This window comes from Vombatus ursinus, unplaced genomic scaffold, assembly GCF_900497805.2.
Source record: "Vombatus ursinus unplaced genomic scaffold, bare-nosed wombat genome assembly UNPS02008961.1, whole genome shotgun sequence".
Lineage (NCBI taxonomy): Eukaryota > Metazoa > Chordata > Mammalia > Diprotodontia > Vombatidae > Vombatus > Vombatus ursinus.
The window spans coordinates 8,034,338-8,054,942 of NW_020948739.1; the positions used below are offsets into that span (position 1 = coordinate 8,034,338).

The 20,605-nt window shown below is 41.1% G+C and overlaps 2 protein-coding genes across 10 annotated transcripts in view; one reads left to right on the forward strand and one right to left on the reverse strand.

Moving 5' to 3' along the window:
* Positions 1-5,781, forward strand: part of GRHL2 (grainyhead like transcription factor 2) — a 232,047-nt gene extending 226,266 nt beyond the window's left edge. For all 4 annotated transcript variants that reach the window (XM_027850005.1, XM_027850006.1, XM_027850007.1 and 1 more), the window contains exons 15-16: positions 1,948-2,012; positions 3,645-5,781. In XM_027850005.1, the coding sequence (XP_027705806.1) occupies positions 1,948-2,012; positions 3,645-3,759 (180 nt within the window). In that variant the 3' untranslated portion in view covers positions 3,760-5,781. The remainder of the gene's footprint in view (positions 1-1,947; positions 2,013-3,644) is intronic.
* An 11,212-nt stretch (positions 5,782-16,993) lies between these two features.
* The window catches only part of NCALD (neurocalcin delta), a 356,021-nt gene continuing 352,409 nt past the window's right edge, over positions 16,994-20,605 (reverse strand). For all 6 annotated transcript variants that reach the window (XM_027849998.1, XM_027850002.1, XM_027849997.1 and 3 more), the window contains one exon: positions 16,994-20,530. In XM_027849998.1, the coding sequence (XP_027705799.1) occupies positions 20,433-20,530 (98 nt within the window). In that variant the 3' untranslated portion in view covers positions 16,994-20,432. The remainder of the gene's footprint in view (positions 20,531-20,605) is intronic.

Below are 20,605 nucleotides of genomic sequence, written 5' to 3' on the forward strand. Positions count from 1 at the left end.
TCCTTCCTTCCTTCCTTCCTTCCTTCCTTCCTTCCTTCCTTCCTTCCCTCCTCCCTTCCTCCCTTCCCTCCTTCTCTTTCAATACACCCACTCAATCAGTATTTCTTTCCTTTAGGTCTTTTAACATTACGTATGTATCAACACATCTGTATATATATGTATATGTATATAATCTCATTAACTAAATTTCACTGGCCAAACTATCCCTAAATATGACCTCTTCTGTTATTTTATCCACAGAGTCCCTCCAGATTTCAGATACAGATTTTAGGCACCTTTTCAATGACTTATGCCTCAGCTGATAGTGAAGCTACCAGCTCACCCAGCTTGCTGAAAAAGACCTAAAACTATATTGGAGACTCTTCTTGGGTGGGAGGATTTTTAAATTCCATATTAATATCCACAAAGATTTATTAAGTGCATACTATGTGCTGGGGATACAGACAAATGAAACAGTCCCTGCCATGACCCTTTAGCTACTTGATCCAAATTTCAGCCCACTGTCCCCAAGGGCCTTGTGTATACAGGGGGAGAGTGTGCCCCTAGTATTTTGGGGGGGATTGTGACAAATGTCTTTGCTATACATGCTTAGTAAACACTTCTTTCTAAAAGCTGATTAACTCTGGATGGCTAATTGATAATCATTGGGGAACAGAGGTACTCGTGGGTCCTAGTACTAGAAATCCTCAATCCCCTCAGGTTTGCCCCTAGAGGGAAAAGTGCCCCCTGGGGATTGATAACTGTAGAGAGAACAGTTTCAGTTGAATAATAAAGTTGGAAGCTAGATTGCAACGAATTAAGAAGTGAGTGTGAGATGAAACAATTGAGGCAACCAGAACAGGTTTGTTTTTCCCTAGGAGCTTAGCTATGATGGGAAGAAAGATACGGGATGATGAGATAAAGTGAAGGTTGTTTAAGGATTGAAAGTGGGTGTATCTGGGCATGTTTGTAAGCAATAGAGAAGGGCCCAGTAGGCATGGAAAGACTGAAAATTAGGGAGAGGGGGAATAGTCTTAAGGAAAGGCAATGGGAGGGGATGGGTTCAAGGGCTCAAGAGGAAAGAATGGCATTTGCAAGAAGGACCATTTCATCAGAGGAAGAGACGATAGGGGCAAGTTACTTGGCCTCTGCTTGCCTCAGTTTCCTCAGTGGTAGCACAGAATTAAAAACAGCACAGGGTTGTTGAAAAGATAAAATGAAAGAATATTTATAAATGCAGAAGTGTTTTGGGGTATAGAGTTATTACTATTGTTTTGGTCATGGCCTGAGTTAGTAATGGAAAGGAGAGCAATGGGAGCTTGACCTGGATGACCAGGGCCTTGGTTTCCTCATCTGTAAGATAAGAGGTTGGATTAGATAAATTCTGAAGTCCCTTTTGTTTCAAAATCTAAAATAATCTGGTCTAAATTCCCTTCCCGGGCTAAATCCTGTGGCAGTGGCTTCAGCATTACAACCAAGATGTTGGTGTGTTCAGGATAGTTTTTCTTCTCTAGGGAGAGGAGATTGACTCACTTTCACATCAGCAGTAGATCTGAATGATATTAGGGGCTGGGACTGAAGTGGAGTGTCATGGTGGGGAGGGGGATGTAATTAATCCTGTATATGCTAGCAAGATGTGTGGGATGTTTCAACCTGTGGACAGCTCCCAAAGAAGACACTCAAAGGCTTTTTCTTCTCCCTTGCATAAAATGAGTTGAAAATTCAACTGTTAGAAGTAGGAATTGAGAAGATGCCCCAGGGCTTTGCACTCCTGAGACCTTAGTTGAATGATTTAAAATTTTCACTTTCTCTGGCCCCAGGGCTAAATAGCAAAAAGTAGGGCTGATTGAGAACGTCTCATTAGTGAAGTCCCAGTGAAAGGAAGTCAAAAGGGCTTAAATCTATTGCCTAATGTTGGACAGCAATCTCTACCCTACTTACTTATTTTCTGTCTTTTGGTATTTACAGATATCTGAGAAATATGGGTTGCCAGTAGAGAAGATTGCAAAACTTTACAAGAAAAGCAAAAAAGGGTAAGGAAAAATATGATCACTTTTCATAAAATCTCTCCCTTCCACCAAACAAACAAAAACAACAACCAAACACACACACACACACACATTCCCCCCCCCCCACACACACACACACTCACACACTCCAAATTAACCAGGCAGGATGCCTAGGGCACTGGACTTGAAGTCAGACAGATCCAAGTTAAAATCCTGCCTTAGGCATTTACTAGCTGTATGATTTCAGGCAAATCACTTAACTATTCTTTACCTTAGTTTCCTCATCAATAAAAAGACGGAGCTGGATTTAATAGGCACCAAGGTCCATTTCAGCTATAAATCTATGATCCTATGAATCCAAATTTCTTTTCTATGTAAATCTGTTGTCCAACAATGCTCAACATTTTTTTTTGTTTCCATTTCCCATGGTAGCAGAACTACTGGGGTGGGGATGTGTTGTGCAAGTCTCCAAAAAGAGGAGAGTATCCCTGCTATGATGAGCTCTCAAGGCAAGGTGAAGAAAGGAGACTGTAGTAGGTTTGGAGAGGAAATAGAGGAAGACAGGGCTGTACTGGGGAGCTCTATTCCAGAGGGCTTTGTAGGTCAGATCAAGAGTAAGGCTGGTATGGTTGGTTGGTGGGTGTATGGGTGTGCTGGTAAATGTTTAACAACCAGTTCGCCAAAAATACAGGAAATGTTTTTAAGTTTAATCTGCATTAACAACATTTTCTCCATTGCCTTCTTTGATCTAGACAATCAACAAAATAATAAATCAAGCCTGATTTGTAGTTTGCTGATTTCCAAAGTGTAATTGCTCATGTTGAAAAATCAATAATCTTTAACTCATGTTTGGGTGAAAGGATAGGTAGAATGAGAAAGTATTCCCCAAATATTGCTCCCTGTACCAGAGAAAGCAAGGAAGGAAAGAAGGAATGAAGGAAGGAAGGGAGGGAGGGAGAGAAGGAAGGAAGGAAAAAGGAGGAGAGGAGAAAGGGAGGGAGGGAAGGAGGGAAGGATTTATTAAATGATTTTAGGGTAGGAATTCTTAACCTTTTTTGTGACATCATCACCATACCTACCATTTATATAAGGCCTACTATGGGTCAGGCACTATGCTAAGTGTTTTATAAATGTTCTTTCATTTTATCTTTTTCAACAACCCTGTGCTGTTTTTAACTCTGTGCTACAGTTGAGGAAACTGAGGCAAGCAGAGGCCAAGTGACTTGCCCAAGGTCACACAGCTAGTAAGTGTCTGAGGTGAGATTTGAAATCAGGTCTCCCTGGCTCATTAACCCCTTTGGGAAGCCTATGAAGCCCTTTTCAGAATAATGTTTTTAAATATATAAAATAGAATACAAAGAAAAACAAGTATGTTGAAATAACAGTTATCAATTTTTTTTTTAACAAATGAGTTCCCAGACCCCAAACTAACCACCCCTGTTTTAAGAGAAGAGATAGAAGTTACTAAAGCTTCCCTGCCCTAATTGTGAGCCTCTAGGAGGCTCACAGCAGGACAAGGAAAGCAGGTCTTGTCTTTTAGAGGCCAGGGTGTGCAATCAAGGTACTAAGAGGTCATTTTTCATCTCCAAAGTTCCTTCCCTTGGGCTGAGCCCTTGGATTCCTTCACAGCTGCCAATCTCTCCCCTTTTTCTCCAGCATCTTGGTGAACATGGATGATAACATCATCGAGCACTACTCCAATGAGGACACCTTCATCCTTAACATGGAGAGCATGGTGGAAGGCTTCAAGATCACTTTGATGGAAATCTGACCGACCCTGCAAGCCCCCTCTGCAGGAACCATCATTGCATTTCATCCCCAGAAAAAAGCACGCCCCACCCCACCCCCAAGAACCCTGCAGACCCAAGTCACCTATCTGAGAAATGCTGTTACAAGACTGCTTTGGGGAGGGGAAACAAAGGAAAAAATGCCCTTTTTAGTGTCGTGGGGCTTTTTGGCTCAGTAATCAGGTCGCTGGGGCAGAGCTGAGGGAGGCCTGGTTTTCTAATAGAACCCCAGCTGGGAAGGTACCTCCAGCCCCTTGGCTCTTTATTTATTGCCCACCACTCTCCAGAGCCAGCTGGTGCCTGGGCTTTATAGGTCACTCCTGGGTATGGAGTGATCCATCCTCAAGATGAGATAGTCTAGGGCCTTCCCCACTGAGGGAAAACATCTGCTTGGTTCAGCTGGGGGAGGCTGGAACGTTTTAGTTATTCCCCTTTCCCCCTGTGTGGTTGGACAAAGTGGGCTACTCCATGGTAGAGTTAACCCAGGGGGTGCAAAGAATCCAACACTCACATTCACCAGTCAGAAACCCCCTTTCTTTGCCCTGGGGAAGGCAGTCTTGTCAAATACCTCTAGAAGCTCCCAGCAAGTGGCCCATGGGGACTTGTACAGAAAGATGTTCAGCTACCGTGTAATTTGTAAGTGACCTGAAAAGTATGCCTCTTTAGCATCTGTACATAATGTTTATAATATTGCAATAATATATTTTACCTACTGTATGTGGGCACGTTTACTGCCACTGTATTTGGGGGGTGGGGTGCATGCCCTGAGGTTCGCCTTTCTTCAAGAGCTTTCATCCTGCCCCTCCCCCAGGGATGGTGTTGGGCAGCAGACATGGCCTGAAGTTGAGTAGTGTTCCTGGGCTGTGAGCCCAAGAATTTACTGCCAGTGGAGGAGCTAGTCTCTATGCAGCCTCTCCCCTGGGACTCCTTCCCTGTCCTCAGGGAGTTCCCCTTCCCTAAGCATTGCTATGTTCCCTTTCACTGGACCTGTTGCATGCACCCGCTGATTATATTCTTTCATATCCCCTTACTACTGGTTTTCTCTCAAGAAAATCAAAGGGTCTCCTTGTCCCTTTCCAGTGTGCTGATGCTAGAAACCCTGCAAGCATGTGGGGGTGCCTCACAGTACCAATCCCATGGCCCATCAAGTCACTGCAGGGTTTGGACCAGACTTTAACATGCTATTCCATGTGCTTTATTGGATGATTATTCTCATTTAAATTAGCCATGTTTTTATCATTACCCAGGAGCCTTATTCCTGGGGCCTGACCACCAGAACAAGCTCTTAGGTGTAACTGGACCTCGTCAACATAGGCACTTGTAAGGTTTAGATTTAACTCTGTCTCCTCCCGCTGGCATCAGATGCTACGAAAGTGAATGAAACTATAAAAGTCCCTTTACCTCTCAAGCTGTACCCTTTTACTTTGAGAAGCCTTTCCAAAAACAATGATGTGGCCTGGGGAGAGAGCTCCTGGGAAATAAAGAGGAAGAGAAATGTTTTGATAGATGATCTCTTAAAACAGCAAGCGAATCTGAGCATGTGTTTCAGTAAACATGCTCTCTGTGATTGGCCAGAGAGTCCAGAGCACTGAGCCCCTGGAATGAGTAGAGTGGACTTTGTGTCCCCAGTATGAACTTCTTAATGTTCCCCCACCTCAGTTTCCCTTTGTCTAGCCATTGGATGCCATACATGAAGCACTTTGAGGTCTTGACTGGAAGGCACCCTGGATTTCAAGTGCTGGAGATGGACATTGCAAATCAGCACAATGAACCATACCTACCCCCTCCATGGAACTGCCCCAAATCTGCATCCAGATCCTCTCTGACCTGTCTTCTGCTCCCTCCCAGTCCAGCTTGCTTCTCTTTTATCAGGGAACAATATTGAAAAGAGCACAGATTGTCCCTAAGAATGGGGAGTGGGTAGAGAGGAAGATATGGTGATAACTCAGCTTTCTGTGTTTCCCTTGCAAATCTGTTAACCCTTTCGCTGTGGCCATCCAGAGAAAGGAAAAAAAAAACTTAATCAAGCATACTACTATATCCTAGACAGATTCATTTATACAGCAGGTCATATCATATCCCCCTTTTTCCCTAGTGACTTTGATGTCACTTAGCACATGAAGCTGACTGAAGCCACACCTTGTTAGTTTCACCAAGATGTTCGTGGGTTTTACCTGAATACTTCTAAACCTATTTCTGAAAAAAATCTCAAATGAAAAAAGAGATGATTTTTACTTCACAAGCTCCTTGAGAACGTCAATATAACTTGTGTGCATGAAGGTTTAAGTCCCAACCTCCTGGAAGCAGCACTAGCTTTGTCCTGGCCACTCTAGGCATGTTAGTGACTACTTTCTTGAAGGAATGGAATCTACCTGCTGTTTACCTTTCCCATTCTGTGGTGCAGACCTTGACTAGCCAGTTCTAAAATGTCATCTTCTGGTATCACTACAACCACTAGCAAGCATCAGGGATGGTTTCCTGTTGGTAAGATGTGGCCCATAATACTACAGTAGCTATTCTTGGATGAAAATTTGTACAACTTGTTCCCCAAAGAAATGGTGACCAGTGTGTCTCTTCAGAGGTTCTGAGTGGGTCCACAGGCTTGTTCCATTACGTTCCCTAGACTTCACAGCATGTTGTAGGCAGCCATCAGCTTCCAATCCCCTCTCCTCCCTGCTTCCATCCTGCATCCCCTTCTCTCTTCTCCATGCCCAGGCCTCTCTGCTGCTTCCTCCTCTGAAGGAAAAGCTCATGGACTAGCTTGGATGTGCCTTTAATGGAACGCATTAGCAGTGCTTTGATAAATTACCAAGTGTCAGAAATTGCGGGCAAAAAGCACTCCAGAAACACAGAAGAACTTGACCCTTCTTCCTGTATTATTTGTCACTTTCAAACAGACACTAAGTTTTTGATTGATGGACCACGGAGGCACTTGAAGCAAGTGCTTAACTTGTTTACGCTAAGCTGTTTAAACCTATGCTACGGCGGCTTTGGAATTGGGGCTGTCGGGGAAATGCCGTCTGATTTTCTTTCAGAGCCATCCCCAAGGTGGTACCTGTGCATTCATACCAGCCTCTGCGGGGATTCAGGACTTGAGTGAAATGGATGGAATGTTGAAATTCTTCCCTTTATTTAAAATGGATTGAACTCAACAGAAACAGGAGGGTTTGTGCCAAATTCTGTGAAAGGCCCTTTCTTCATGGCAAGCAAAAGAAGCATTGTATACAATTTGCTTTCATGTTTTAAAAAAAAAAAATAAAACAGAACACACCAATAGCCTATGTAACTTAATAGTTTTGTAAATGGGAGAGGGGGAATCTATAAACTAAAAATACAATTATTTTATTTTTTGTACATTTTTAAGAAGAAAAATAAATATTCATAATGTAAGAGTGAACAGCAGCGTCTGGTGCTTTCAGTGAGGCCTTGGGTTCTTCAACCTGTTGGCAGGAGATTGGCTGCCTTAGGCAGCAAGTAGTTAGCTGTCACCAGATTTCCCACAGGGGTGGCTCACAGCAGGGACGTGATCAGGAATTTTCTCCTGAATGTTTTTTCCCTGATGGAGTACACAGAAAAGTCACTGAACAAACTAGGACAGGGAGAAGGAGACTTAGATGCTGCCACTCCCTTATGTACAATCTCATCATATAGTTGTTTGTTTTGTTTTGTTTTGTTTTCTTCTCTAAGCTGATACCACGTCTTCTCAATTCAGAGACATTGGTGTTTTAGTTTTATCATTTCCTCTCCACCTCCACCCCAGTAACTATTTAGTATCATCTCTTGCTGCTCGGCAAAGCTCCTCCCCTCCAGACAGGCTTTTACTCCAAATGTACTTGATTTATATCTTGCATATTTCTGCCTCTCCCTCTTCTCTACCATCTATATTCAACTCATCTTTTGAGCCCTAGCTCCAAATTTATCTCTAAGAAGTCTTAAGAAACATCGCTTTCTTTTATAAATATAAAAATTAATTAATTAATTATTTTTAATGGTCTTTTCTTTTTACATTTTGGATTCTAAATTCTCTCCCTCCCTCCCCCATCCTACCCATTGAGAAGGCAAGGAATATGGTGTCATTTATGCATGTGAAATCATGCAAAACATATTTCCATTTTTGCCCCATTTCAAAAAAAGTAAGAAAAACAAAGTGAGAAATTGATACTTCGATTTGTACTCAGAGTTCATCAATTCCCTCTTTGGAGATAGATAGTAATTTTTTCATCATGAATCCTTTGGAATTGTCTTGGATCATTACATTGATCAGAGTAGCCAAATAAAAAATTTTTTGATATTATTTTATTGTCCATGGCACCTTCTAGTCAAATGCAGCCTCCCTTATCATCCTCTTTAATCAGGTCTATTTTTGTCCCCACCTCTTCTGAGACCATAACTGCCACCTCTACCCTCTTTTAGTTCAGCTGAAGCATATCTGACCTGGCTCCAGTCCTTTATTTTAACTCTGTGTGTGTCTTTCTGTTTCAAGTGTGTCTTTTGTAAACAACATGTTGCTGGATTCTGGTTTCTAATTCATTTTTCTATCTGCTTTATTTTATGGATGAGTTCCTCACATTCACATTCACAGTTATTATTACTAACTATGTATTTCCCTTTATCCCTATTTCTTCTGTTTCTTCTATCTCTTCTTATCCTATCCCTCCTCAAAAGTCTATTTTGCTTCAAACCAGTGCCTCTTTTAACCTGTCCTTCCTTTTATCATCCTCCTCTTTTCTCTTCTCCCCTTACCCTCCTGTTTCCTTATTGGGTAGATTACATTTCTTTACACAAGTGTGTGTGTGTGTACATACATACATACATTTATACTTCCCTCTTTGAAACAATTCCAATGAGAGTGACGGTCAAGCATTACATGCCACCACCACCCCCATTTTCCCCCTTTGCTACAAAAACTCTTCCTTGTGTACTTCTTCTATGTGAGAAAACTTTTGCCATTATACCTTCCCCCCCCTTCTCCCAGTGCATCCCTCTTTCTCACTTCTTCATTTTTTGGAGATCATTCCAAAACAATCAACTCACATTCACGTCCTCTGTCTTTGTAAACTCCTTTTAACCACCCTAATAATGATATAGTTATTAGGAATTACATGTATCATCTTTCCATATAGGAATATAAATAGTTTAACTTTATTGAGACCTTTATGATTACTCTTTTATGTTTACCTTTTTATGCTTCTCTTGAATATTGTGGTTGAATATCAAATTTTTTATTCAACTCTGATCTTTTTTTCAGAATTGCATGAAAGTTCTCTCATTAAATATCCATTTTCCCCTGAAGCATTATACTCAGTTTTTCTGAGTAGGTCATTATTGGCTGTAATCCTAGCTCATTTGCCTTCTGGAATATCATAGTCCAAGCCCTCCCTTCCTTTAATGCCTTTAAGCCTCTAAATTTTGTGTGATCCTGACTATGGCTCCAGGGTATTTTAATGTTTTTCTTTCTGGATGTTTGAAATATTTGCTTTTTACCTGGAAGCTCTGGAGTTTGATGTAATATTCCTGGGAGTTTTCATTTTGGGATCTCTTTTAGGAGGTGATTTATGAATTCTTTTAATTTCTATTTTACCCTCTGTATCTAAGATATTGGGGAAGTTTTCCATGATAATTTCTTGAAATATGATGTCTAGTCTCTTTCTTTGGTCACAGCTTTCAGGTAGTGCAGTAATTCTTAAGTTATCTTTCCTCAACTTATTTTCCAGTTCAGTTTTTCCAATGAGATACTTCACATTTTCCTCTACTTTTTCATTCTTTTGATTTTGTTTTATTGTTTCTTGATGTCTCGTGAGGTTGCTTTCATTTGCCCAATTCTAGTTTTTAAAGGAATTATTTCCTGCAGTAAGTTCTTCTACCTCTTTTTCTATTTGGCCAATTCTGTTTTTAAGGGGTTTTTATTCTTCAGTGAATTTTTGTACCTACTTTTCCATTTGTCCTATTCTGCTTTTTTAAGGATTCTTTTCTTCAGTGAAATTTCATGCCTCTTTTTCACCATTTGGCCAATTCTGTTATTTAAGGTATTATTTTCTTTGGTTGTGTGTGTGTGTGTGTGTGTGTGTGTGTGTGTGTGTGATGTTTTTACAAAACTATTAATTTTCTGTTCATAATTTTCTGTTATCACTCTCATTTCTTTTCCCAATGTTTCCGCTACCACTCATCTCTTTCTTTAACTCTTCCAGGAATTCTAGTTGGGCTGGGGTTCAATTAGCATTTTTCTTTGAGGTTTTGTTTGTAGCTATTTTCACACTGTTGTATTTTTTCTGAGTTTATGTCTTAGTCTTCCCTGTCACCATAGTAGCTTTTTATGGTCAAAATTTTTTGTTATTGTTTGCTCATTTTCCAGCCTATTTTTTAACTTTGAACTTTATGTTAAAGTTGGGCTCTGTTCACCTGTAAGTGGGAATGCACTGTCCCAAACTTGAGGCTTTTTCCATGTGACTGTTTCCAGGGCTAGTTCTAGGTGTCTGCCAGTTTTTGGTGCTTCGAAGGTAGTGTGAGGTATGGTCACTGCTCTCCTGGTCTGTGCTCTGGTCTTTTCCAGGAAGAGCCCCTGGTCCCCTGCAATCACAAGCACTAGCACTCTGTTTGCCTTGGAACTGTGACCAGGGCCATTGCTTTCTTGTGACCCACCCCCAGAACTCCTCTCTGCCCTGTAACTGTGACCCAGAACTGCATATGGGTGATAGAGTTTCCAATCAGTGCCAGATGAACCCAGTGCCAGCAAAGGGTGCCCTGTAATGTCTTTCTGATCAGTTGTCTGACCCTCTTACCATCCCTGGGTTGAGAGCTCCTGAAGCTGCTGCTGCTACGTGTATGGGCTCCAGACAGGCTTCTACCTTGTTGTCAAAAACTTCTCCTGCTAACCTCCTAAGTTTTCTTAGACCAGAAAAATGCCCCACCCTGACCTTTTGTTGGCTATGCCACTCCAAAATGTGATTTGAGGCATTGTTTTATTGTTTGCAGGGTAATATTGAGAGAGTTCAGGTGGATTGCCTCTAATCTGCCATATTGGCTCCCAGTAAAGTCACTTTCAATGGTATACCTAGCAGCCTTGGGTCATGGGGCAGTGTGTCAATATCCCCATGGTAGTGTCATCACCAAATCAGAAATGGGCCACATGATCATGGACACCATGGTAGATACAAGCTGTTTGGTTCCCTAGTGACACCATCAAGCTCAAATATAACAACTGGAAGTTAATTCATTCACCTGATTGGACATGCATTTTGCTGCTAATTTACCCTAGCAGCACCATCAGGAAGCATTTAGCTCAAGACCACTTCAGTAGATACCACATTTATATGGTCTCATAATCTTCATTATGGCAGGGACTTTAGAGATCACTGAGTCCAACTGACAGCAGAACAATAATTACCTCTGCAGCATGCAGGAGGGGCCATTCAGTTTTTGCTTGAACAGCCCTAGGGAATGATAATCCAAGAAGTTTCTCATTCCAACCCAATTTGCTTGGTTAAAAAGTTTTTCCTTACAGGAAGCTGAAATCTGCTCTCTCTGCACTTCTCCTAATATTGTTCTCTGGAGCCAAACAGTACAAGGCTAATCCTTCATCCAGGCAGTAGATTGGTAAGATCTGTCCTGAAAGATGTTTAGGCCAAAGTCATCATTTCCATGTATTTAGGTAAAGAAATCTAAGGACGTGTCCAAATGCTAGAGTATAGTCAAGGTTTTTTGTTTCTTTGCTTGTTTGTTTTTATTTTATTTTATTTTTTTTTGTGTGAGGCATTTGGAGTTAAGTGACTTGCTCAGGGTCACACAGCTAGTAAGCGTCAAGTGTCTGGTCTGAGACAGGATTTGAACTCAGGTCCTCCTGACTCCAGGGCTAGCTGCCCTTTTTCTTTTTTTTTTGAGAATAACTCCAGCTCTACCTGGAAGGCACACTGGAGGGCCACTTCCATGAGGAAGTGGGATGGTCTTTGTTTGGGTGAGAATATCTGATACCTATCTTTTTGTAGGAAGTACTCCAGTGCCTTGGGTAGTCCTGCTTGGAGGATATTCAGAGGGACACAGATGAGTCAAGTAGGATGGCCTGGCATGAGTGGGTTGTATGGAAGGGGTACCCACATCAGTGAGATCCATCCAGATATCAGATGAAATGATAATGCTCCAGAGATTGGAGTCAGGAGAGTAGCCTATACTACTACTGAAATTCAAACAGTACAAACAAAAATATTACTGGGATCATATGATCTCAACAATAATCAGTGATGTCTTACTGTATCTTTGTTTGTTGTAACTGTCTCAAAAACAAAAATAGCAATGGGAATCCAAATTCAAGCTGGGACGCAGCCCAGGATTTGGAGGTAGAGGAAGTAATAAGATCATAGAGGTAAGAGTTAGAAGTGACCTCAAAGACCGTTCAATTCAAATGCCTTTTTTTTACATATGAGAGATGAAGGGACTTACCCAAGGTTATCTTCATTGGTTATTGTTCAATCATTTTTCAGTTGTGTCTGACTCTTGGTGACCCCATTTCTTGGTGAACCCATTTAGGTTTTCTTGGCAAAGATACTGGAGGGATTTGCCATTTTCTTCTCTAGCTCATTTTACAGGTGAGAAAACTGAGGCAAACAAGGTTAAGTGACTTGCCCACAGCCCCACAGCTAGTAAGTGTCTGAGACCATTTGAACTCAGGAAGATGTGTCTTGCTGACCCCAGGCCAGGCACTCTGTCCACTGCACCACTTACCTGTCCCCCAAGATCACCTACGAGGTCAATATTAGAGTCAGAATTTGACTCCAGTTATAACCAATCCAGATCCAGCTCTTTCCCATTGTACCACACTTCCTTGCCTTTTACCCTCTTTTAAGGTTATGATCTTGTTTAAGTTACACTGGAAACACCATGGGAACATCTTCAATCGAATTATATACTGATATGTTGTTGGATGTAGATATAAGTTAAACAACTACAGTAAAAGTATGTCTCTACTTAATAAGGAGATTTAGAAATCTAACTTAGACACTGGTGGTGGCACAGTCTTCTTCCTGTTTTGCTTTTTTGTTGTTTGAAAAGGTTATGAGATGGGAGAAACAAGCAAGAAATTGATTCCCCAGATTAGTTCCAGGAATTCTGAAGTCTTTTCCTAAATTTTTCTTGTTGTTCAGTAATGTCTGACTCTTCATGATCCCATTTTTGGAGGTTTTCTTGGCAAAGTTACTGTAGTGGTTTGCCATTTCCTTCTCCAGGTTATTTTACAGATGAGGAAACTGAGGCAAATAGGTTTAAGTGACTTGCCCAGGGTCTCATAGCTGGTAAGTGTATAAGGTCAGGTTTGAATTCAGGTCTTTCTGACTCCAGGGTCAATGTTCTATCTACTGAGCCACCTAGCTACCCTACAATTAAGCTAATGCCATTTCCTCTGTGCTAAGAGAAGATGACACGAAATGAGAAACTACAGACAAACACACACAGAGGAATGCTAGAGCCAGCTCAAACCAGAGCCAGTTGTTGAATTTTCATTGTGAATATTTATACCTCAGAAATCAGCAAACACTATATAAATCATGGCTTTATTATTTGTTAATCATAGAGATTCTCTAGATTTAAGAAAGGGTTGGAGAAAATGTGAATAATGCAGACAAAATTTAAGTCTGTCATGTATACACTGTTTTATTACCCCAGAGAGCTGATTGTTAAACATTTATCAGCATCTTTCCTTAATACTCATCTAAATGAATGAGGTGCAGAGAGTAGGGACCTTTCATGAAAATCCTGTGGATCTCTGAATCTGTGGTTTGGGACTATTGAATTAAATATCTAGATTTTCCTTGCTTCATCACTAACTAGCTATGTGACCATTTAACTTCTCGGTGTCTGTGTCTTCATCATGGTTAGACTGCATATGAATCATCTCTAAAGCCCCAAAGGTGTTGAGATTCTAGGTACAGTCTGAGTATAACAGACTCCAGGGGCCTCTTCTAATTCTTCCCTTTGTTGTGAGGAAAGGGCTTTATCCATCTTCCAATGCTATGGAAATATGAGTTGTGACTGCTATCATTGTAATTTGATTGTAGAGAAAATTATTTGACATAAGTAGGTCATTGGTGGAGGCTTGGAAGACTCGGAAACTCTTCTGCTATACAGAGATTTTTGTTGTGATGACATTTTTGACCTGCATTTATCAGTCCTAGGAATTAAATCTCAGGTATCCAATCTATTCTCTCTCTCTCTCTCTCTCTCTCTCTCTCTCTCTCTCTTTCATACACACACACAAACACACACATCCCTCTTTATTGATCGAGAGATAACAGAAATGATTAAGATATTGGTGGAGATACTTCTCCTGCAGAACTGTACAATTAGGTGTCATAAGAGATATTTCTGTCTCAGATGACAAGATTATTATTGTTACAAGGTAACCTCAGCCTTTCCTTATTATTGTGTCTCTAAGAACTCTCTGTTCTTCATTAGACCAAAAGTGACCCTCTATTTCTGAAACAGAGGGCCTGGTGATTCATTAAAGGAAGTATGACATCACCTCACAAACTGAGGCCCTGAACTTGTAGCTTCCTATACGTATTTGTTTGGCTCTGTTGACATTCACTCATTCATTTATTCATTTGAATATCTATTTATTTATGTCATCTATTTATTCATTCATTTATTTGCTCATCCATTTATTTGTTTGTTTATTCATTCATTCATTCATTCATTCATTCATTCATTTTTGAGGGAGTCTCCCTATCTTGCCCAAGGTAGAAATTCAGGGGCCCTTCAGTCTTGGTTCCATTGCTTATTGGCATAGGAACTTTGATCTGCTGTCTTTCTGACATGGGTCAGTTCACTCTTCTTTAGGCAACTTGGTGTCCTCCCTCTCCAGGGGCTCACCATATTGGTGGGGACACCCGATTCACTTTAGCTCCACTGCAGCCCAGAATTCCCAAACTTAAGCTTTCTACCTGCCTCAGCTTCCTGTGGCTGCAGGGATTATAGGCATGCACCACCATTCTGTTTCTCAATTCTTGATTCTATTGACATTAACAAAAACATTTCCTCTCCTGTTAGAGGTAGATAGTCTTCTAGAAGCTTTACTGACTATCAGTATCAATAACCAAGTTCTGTGATTCTGGAGACAACAGAGCTAAAGGGGAGATTTCAGAAGCTACTGTATTGGCTCAGTATAGACCTGCCATGACTGGTCTGCCAAGAAAAAATGGATTCCCTTATAGTTGGTCATCGTCTGCTATGTGATGAGGGCAGCAAAACTAACTGTGGAAAAACTAGTTAAAAGGACATTGCTCTCCCAGTGTGTAGTTTCCTGGGTATTTCAGTAATAGAAGCCTTGGCTAGGATTTGAAAATGGGGATTCTGCAAGATTCCACCAAATTCCTTTCCCACTGAACTAAGAGCATAAGAAGTCTGCAATGAGGATTAGGGTCATGTATTTACTAAGCCCTGTGGTGATGCCCAAATGCAGGTTGTATAGAGAAGGCTCTTTAGGTTGTCTGATTATTGGCATCAAATATTTGGGCTAGCATTGGCTGTCAGCCCTAGAAAGGGAGGAGATCTGAGGAAGCAGCTTTGAAGTAAAGATGAATGGGATGAAGAAATCTACTCATAGACTGAGGAATGCCATTTATATACTGCTAGAAATTTTGTGTGCATTATACCCTTTGAACCTCACAACAAGCCTGTGAAGTAGGTACTATGGATATTATCATACCCATTTTACAGATGAAAAATCTGAAGTTCATAGAAGCTAAATGATTTGCTCCTAGTCACATAAGTAGCTAACTATCATAGGCAGAACTGAACCTAGGTCTTCCCAACCCCAAGTTCAGCATTATATTGTGCTGTCTCACCTCATCCATCCTTTCAGAAAGGTGAATAGACTTAACACTCTCAGATTTGTAAGAGCCAGACAGTTCCAGTTCCTTACTTCTTCCATGTAGGTCACAGGTAGAGTAGACTGACTGGTATCTACTTGTCCCATCACTTTCTGGTAGAAAAATTAGCATTTTGCTCAGGAGGATGAAAGTATCAGTGTTAATTCAGGCAGATGGAGTTTAGACATGGAGAAATGCCAGCCAAGATTTATACAGCTTCTATGAACATAGGGCCAATTCCGTGAGACTATCAGCAGCTACCAGTTTGGTTGAGTCTATTAGTAGTAAATAAAGTGCTTGATAACGCTGATGCTCCCCCACCCATCCCTTCCCACCCTCCCCCACCCCTGCCCCATGAGTAAAGCTGCAGGCAGGCACTCTTTGGAGTCTTTCAAGTTGTAAGCCATTTTATTCCAGTCCTTCAAACATCACATATCATCTTTATTTCGGAATGGACATTCTCCTTTTCCAAGATTCCAGGACACAGTAATGTTACCTAGCAGAAGTATGATACAAAATCTGTTAGGTCTCAGTATGCTGATATCCCTTTAACTAACTCGGTCCCATTGCAATGGATTAAATTACACACAGAGGACTGACTGGCAGCTCTTGGGATGGAGAAGGAGAAGGAGAAGGATAGTCCATATGAACAACAGAAATAATCATTGACAAGCAAGGGAGAGAATGATTTCAATGCATTTAGTTGAGTGTATACAATCACCACATGTCCAGTTATTTATTTCTATCCTGTACAGTTGGAGATACCATGCTCTTCACTCCGGTACTGGGCTTCACTGGGAAAAAAAGCAACAACTATAATTTGGTAAGATTCTGTGGCCAAGGAGGCATGGCCCAGACCTGTTCAATTTTCTCTTTTAAAATACAATAAACTGATTTGATCATGTCCTCCCCAAGAAAAACCAACAGGAGAAATTCAGTTCTAGGTTCTCAACCCTTAAACCAGGCAAGGCTGACATGGCCCCTCCATACTGGCAGCTAGGACAGATGGCGTTCATTACCCAGCAAGTGCTTTGTTTATCTTAGCTACATCCCCATACAGGAACAGCAGGGTCAGCTGAGTGATGGATATTGCCAATGGCATTTAACAAATCTCAGCCCTTCTCTGAGGGTCTCTGGTCAGAACCTTGGGTTCTGAAATTCAGAATTCTTGGGTCAACGCTGCTCCCTCAATGTCATCACACAGCATCGCTGTGGCTAGAATTGTTGTTGCTGTTTGTCCTTCATTCTCAAAGGGGACCATGACATCAGGGAGGTGATGCCATGACATCAAAGTGAGTTGGATTTAAGTGAGGGAGGGCTGTGCGAAGTCACCAGCCTCACTTTCTCCTTCAGAGCCATCTGGACCCAGTGGCAAGATTCAGTCAAACTGAGACCTGTTAAAGACCTTAACTTAAAAAAAATGGCTAGAGTCTGTTTTTTTGGTAGTCCCTTCCACATAGTACTCTGCAGAAATAGAGATATAAACAGGGACTACACCTGTGATTTCATTGATACAGGGAACTCTCAGAAAGGAATCATCCTTTACCAATTCAGGCTGGTACCTTCTTTATAACTTAGAGTCTGAAAAGGGTTGCCTAGAGTACAAAGAGTTAAATGGCTTGCCCAGGGGCACTCAGCTAGTATGTATCAGGACTTGAACCCAGGTCCTCCTGACAGCAAGGCCAGCTCTTTACTTTATGCAAGGCTACCTCTCTGCACAAATGCCTAATGCATCCTATTTATTTAGTAGAGTTTTGGTCATTTTTTAACTAGTCTTTGAAAGGCGAAAAGGTGTAGGAAGAATATCATCTCTCCATCCTCTATACATTTAGGCAGGGAATAGAAACAAAGAAGGAGGTACCAGGTGGGATGGTAGGGCCCTGGAGTGGGAGTCAGAGCCGTCCTCCAGTATATATCCTTCCTTCAATGATGAGGCCTAGATCTGCTTCTGATTCAGAGGCTTACACTGTAGTCTGAGAAAGGATTGGGAAGGAGAGCTATGAGAGGCAAATACATTCATTGATTCATAACTAGAAGCTAAAAGAGGCAAATATACTCATTGATTCATAAGTACTTCTGCAAAGTGATGAAAACAGAGCTCAGAGAAAGCCTCTGGTGAGACAGGACTAATCCTCCTTTCAACAATAAAGCTCTGGATTTAAGCACTAAGGAAAGCTAGACCTAAAGCAAACCTGGAGATTTCTGGGTGGAAGGCCTGGGGCTATCGAAAGGGCTGAGAGAAAGCAAAATTTCCTTTGTGTGATGAGGTCTTAATCTTCAGACTGGAATGAAGGAGAAGGGGAGACTGAGTCTAATTTCCTTTCACCTGTATAATCATATTAACAAGGAAAAAAAAATCTAAAATCTTCTGTTTGGCTTTTGAAGTCCTTCCAAATCTGGTCCCTTTGTACCTTCCCAGTGATCAGTCCCCTTCGAGATTGAAGGACAAACAACAACAACCCTTTATTCCCCTCTTGTCTTTCTTCTGTCTTCTTGCTATCTTTCCTACAGTGAGACATTCCATCTTACTCCTAGTTCTTCTAGTCTCAGATAAAGTCCCACCTTCTTCAAGGGATCCTTTTCTTATAGTCTTTAATCGTAGTGTGCCTTCCCTTTGATATTATCTCTGATTTATCCTATCTTTATCTTGTCTGTCAAAAGTTGTTTGAATATTGTCTCTCTATTAGACTCTGGTGAGCTTAGAAGCAGGAAATTATTATTATTATTATTATTATTATTATTTCTTTGCCTTTCTTTGCATCCTCAGCATTTAGCACACAGTGCCTGGCACATAGTAGGTGCTTAATAAATGCTTGTATAGAGCAGGTCAAGGTGGGATTTAAAGCCATCCAGCTAAGGCTCCCCAATAGAGGGAACTAGTTCCATGTAAAGAGACTTTCTGCTCATTTCAGACAACAGCACAAATTTAGATTTTTTTTACTACCAGTGTTAATGGACTTAATTTAATGGACTTTAATTGCTAATAATACAGGATGTAGGGTATGCTTCTATGAGCTCATTGTGCTGCTTAGACATGGCTTTTCTTAATGTTTCCAAACGCAATGTCTCTACTTACCCTCTGTGTTTTCTGTTACAGAGGTGACCTCTGTTGGAGAACCAACCTGGGGATCTATCTGTCTCTTTGGTAGGCCATGCTTGATGTCTACTTCCCAAGAGCTCTAGCTACTAAACAACCAATCAGTGTGAAGAATGACGCTCTCCCCTGCTGTTCATTGACATTTAGCACCTTGGGGTTGGACTCTAACTCTTAATTTGAAATCTAAAGTAACCAGTAGCCTGCGTGAAAAGGGTAGAGAACCTGGCTTCACCTTGGCATGGGCCTTGAACCAAAATCAGCCTTCTGATTGTATTTGGTAATGGCAAATGTTGCCATGTTCATATCCCATCCATCACTCCCCTGGGGCCCTCTGCCAACCTCAGCAGCACTTCCAGATTCCTTACCAAAGAAATTGGATGAGCGCCCCAGCCAAAGATACTGGGGATTGCGTTTCAGAGACATCCCTGACTTGGGAAGATGTGCATCTCAAAAGTGTCACAGGTTTGGGTTTGAGGCTCTGGAAGTCCCAAAGGCATGTGTGTCTATGATTTTCTTCTTTTTGAAAGCATCAAAGAAGCACTAGGTTTCCACTCCCATTGATTATGGTCCTGGTAATACCCTAAGATTCCCATCCCTGTAAGTCTGACCTCCTTCCCTTTCCCAAGTATCCTTTACCTGGAAACATAAAATGAAGAACTGGGCCTTTTGATATATTTTTTTCATTTTTTTAAATACATAAAATACACCTATTGATTGGCGCACCTGTGCAGACAGAATATATGACTTTAAAACACAACATGTCAGACATTCATTAGAGCTGGCTTACCTCACAATAAGCTACCAAAACAAAAACAAAAACAGTCTTTTGTAGTAAGACTGTAAGAACACTACCACCCTTTCCCAAGATCTCATTAGACATGCATCTCCCTTCAATATTCCAGAACACTGTTTTTGTCTTCATTACCCATCACTGTATATTTACAACATTCTTATCTGTTAACACAAAGAGCGACTAGATATAGGCCTGGTTTTGGAAGATAGATTTTTGTTTATTTCCTCAATACGGTTATGTTAAGTTGACTAGTATAGACCTGTCTTAAAAACCAGCTGAGTCATCTTGCCCCTGCTTTCTGCTTATTCACCTTGAGTAATGTTCACAGCTTAGACACTACAGCCCACACTGGAATTGATCCATTATGGGTTGATTGTTCAAGCCTGTTCAGTGGCTGTGCCCTATGGCCTAGGGTACAACTTGTTATTGGGGAACAGTCACCCACTGCATCTGTACTTGGAACACTTAGGTGTATTTAGCAATAAACAATGGGGAAGTTTGGTTTTTTTTTTAATCTCTTTTTTTTTATCTTTTTTTTTTATATTTTTTAAAATCTCTTAGAGGTCTCAGGCCCAATGTACCAGGGTTACATAGTTTTTGAACTCTGGCATCCATGATCCTTAGTTTTAAGAACAGACATGTTAAACCAAAATAACAACAATAATAAAAAACCCTTAAAACAACGAACACCACAAAATCTGTGTAGAACAGTATTGTCCATGCTCTTGACAAGCAGATGAGAGCACTTGGCATTCCCATGAACACATCCACAAAAGAAGCTAAAAGGCATCACAGAAGAAGGAATATCTGGCCACACAGAGGCAACATCACCACCAATGTTTGGCAAAAAAAAGAAAAAAAAAAGAAAAAAAAGCAGCTCTATAGAATTCATCCAGACAATGGGAATGGGGTTCAGAATTGGCCCGCGCTACTGGGGTCACATTGCAGGAGGCGCACTATGGAAGGATCACTCTTGGCTCCTCGGATGAATTCTTCCAGGGAGAGTTTGCCTGGAAAATAAGAACAAAATTTTAGATGAGAATGCGTGCTCTTTGTAATGGATTCTTAACATTTACTTTATGGTC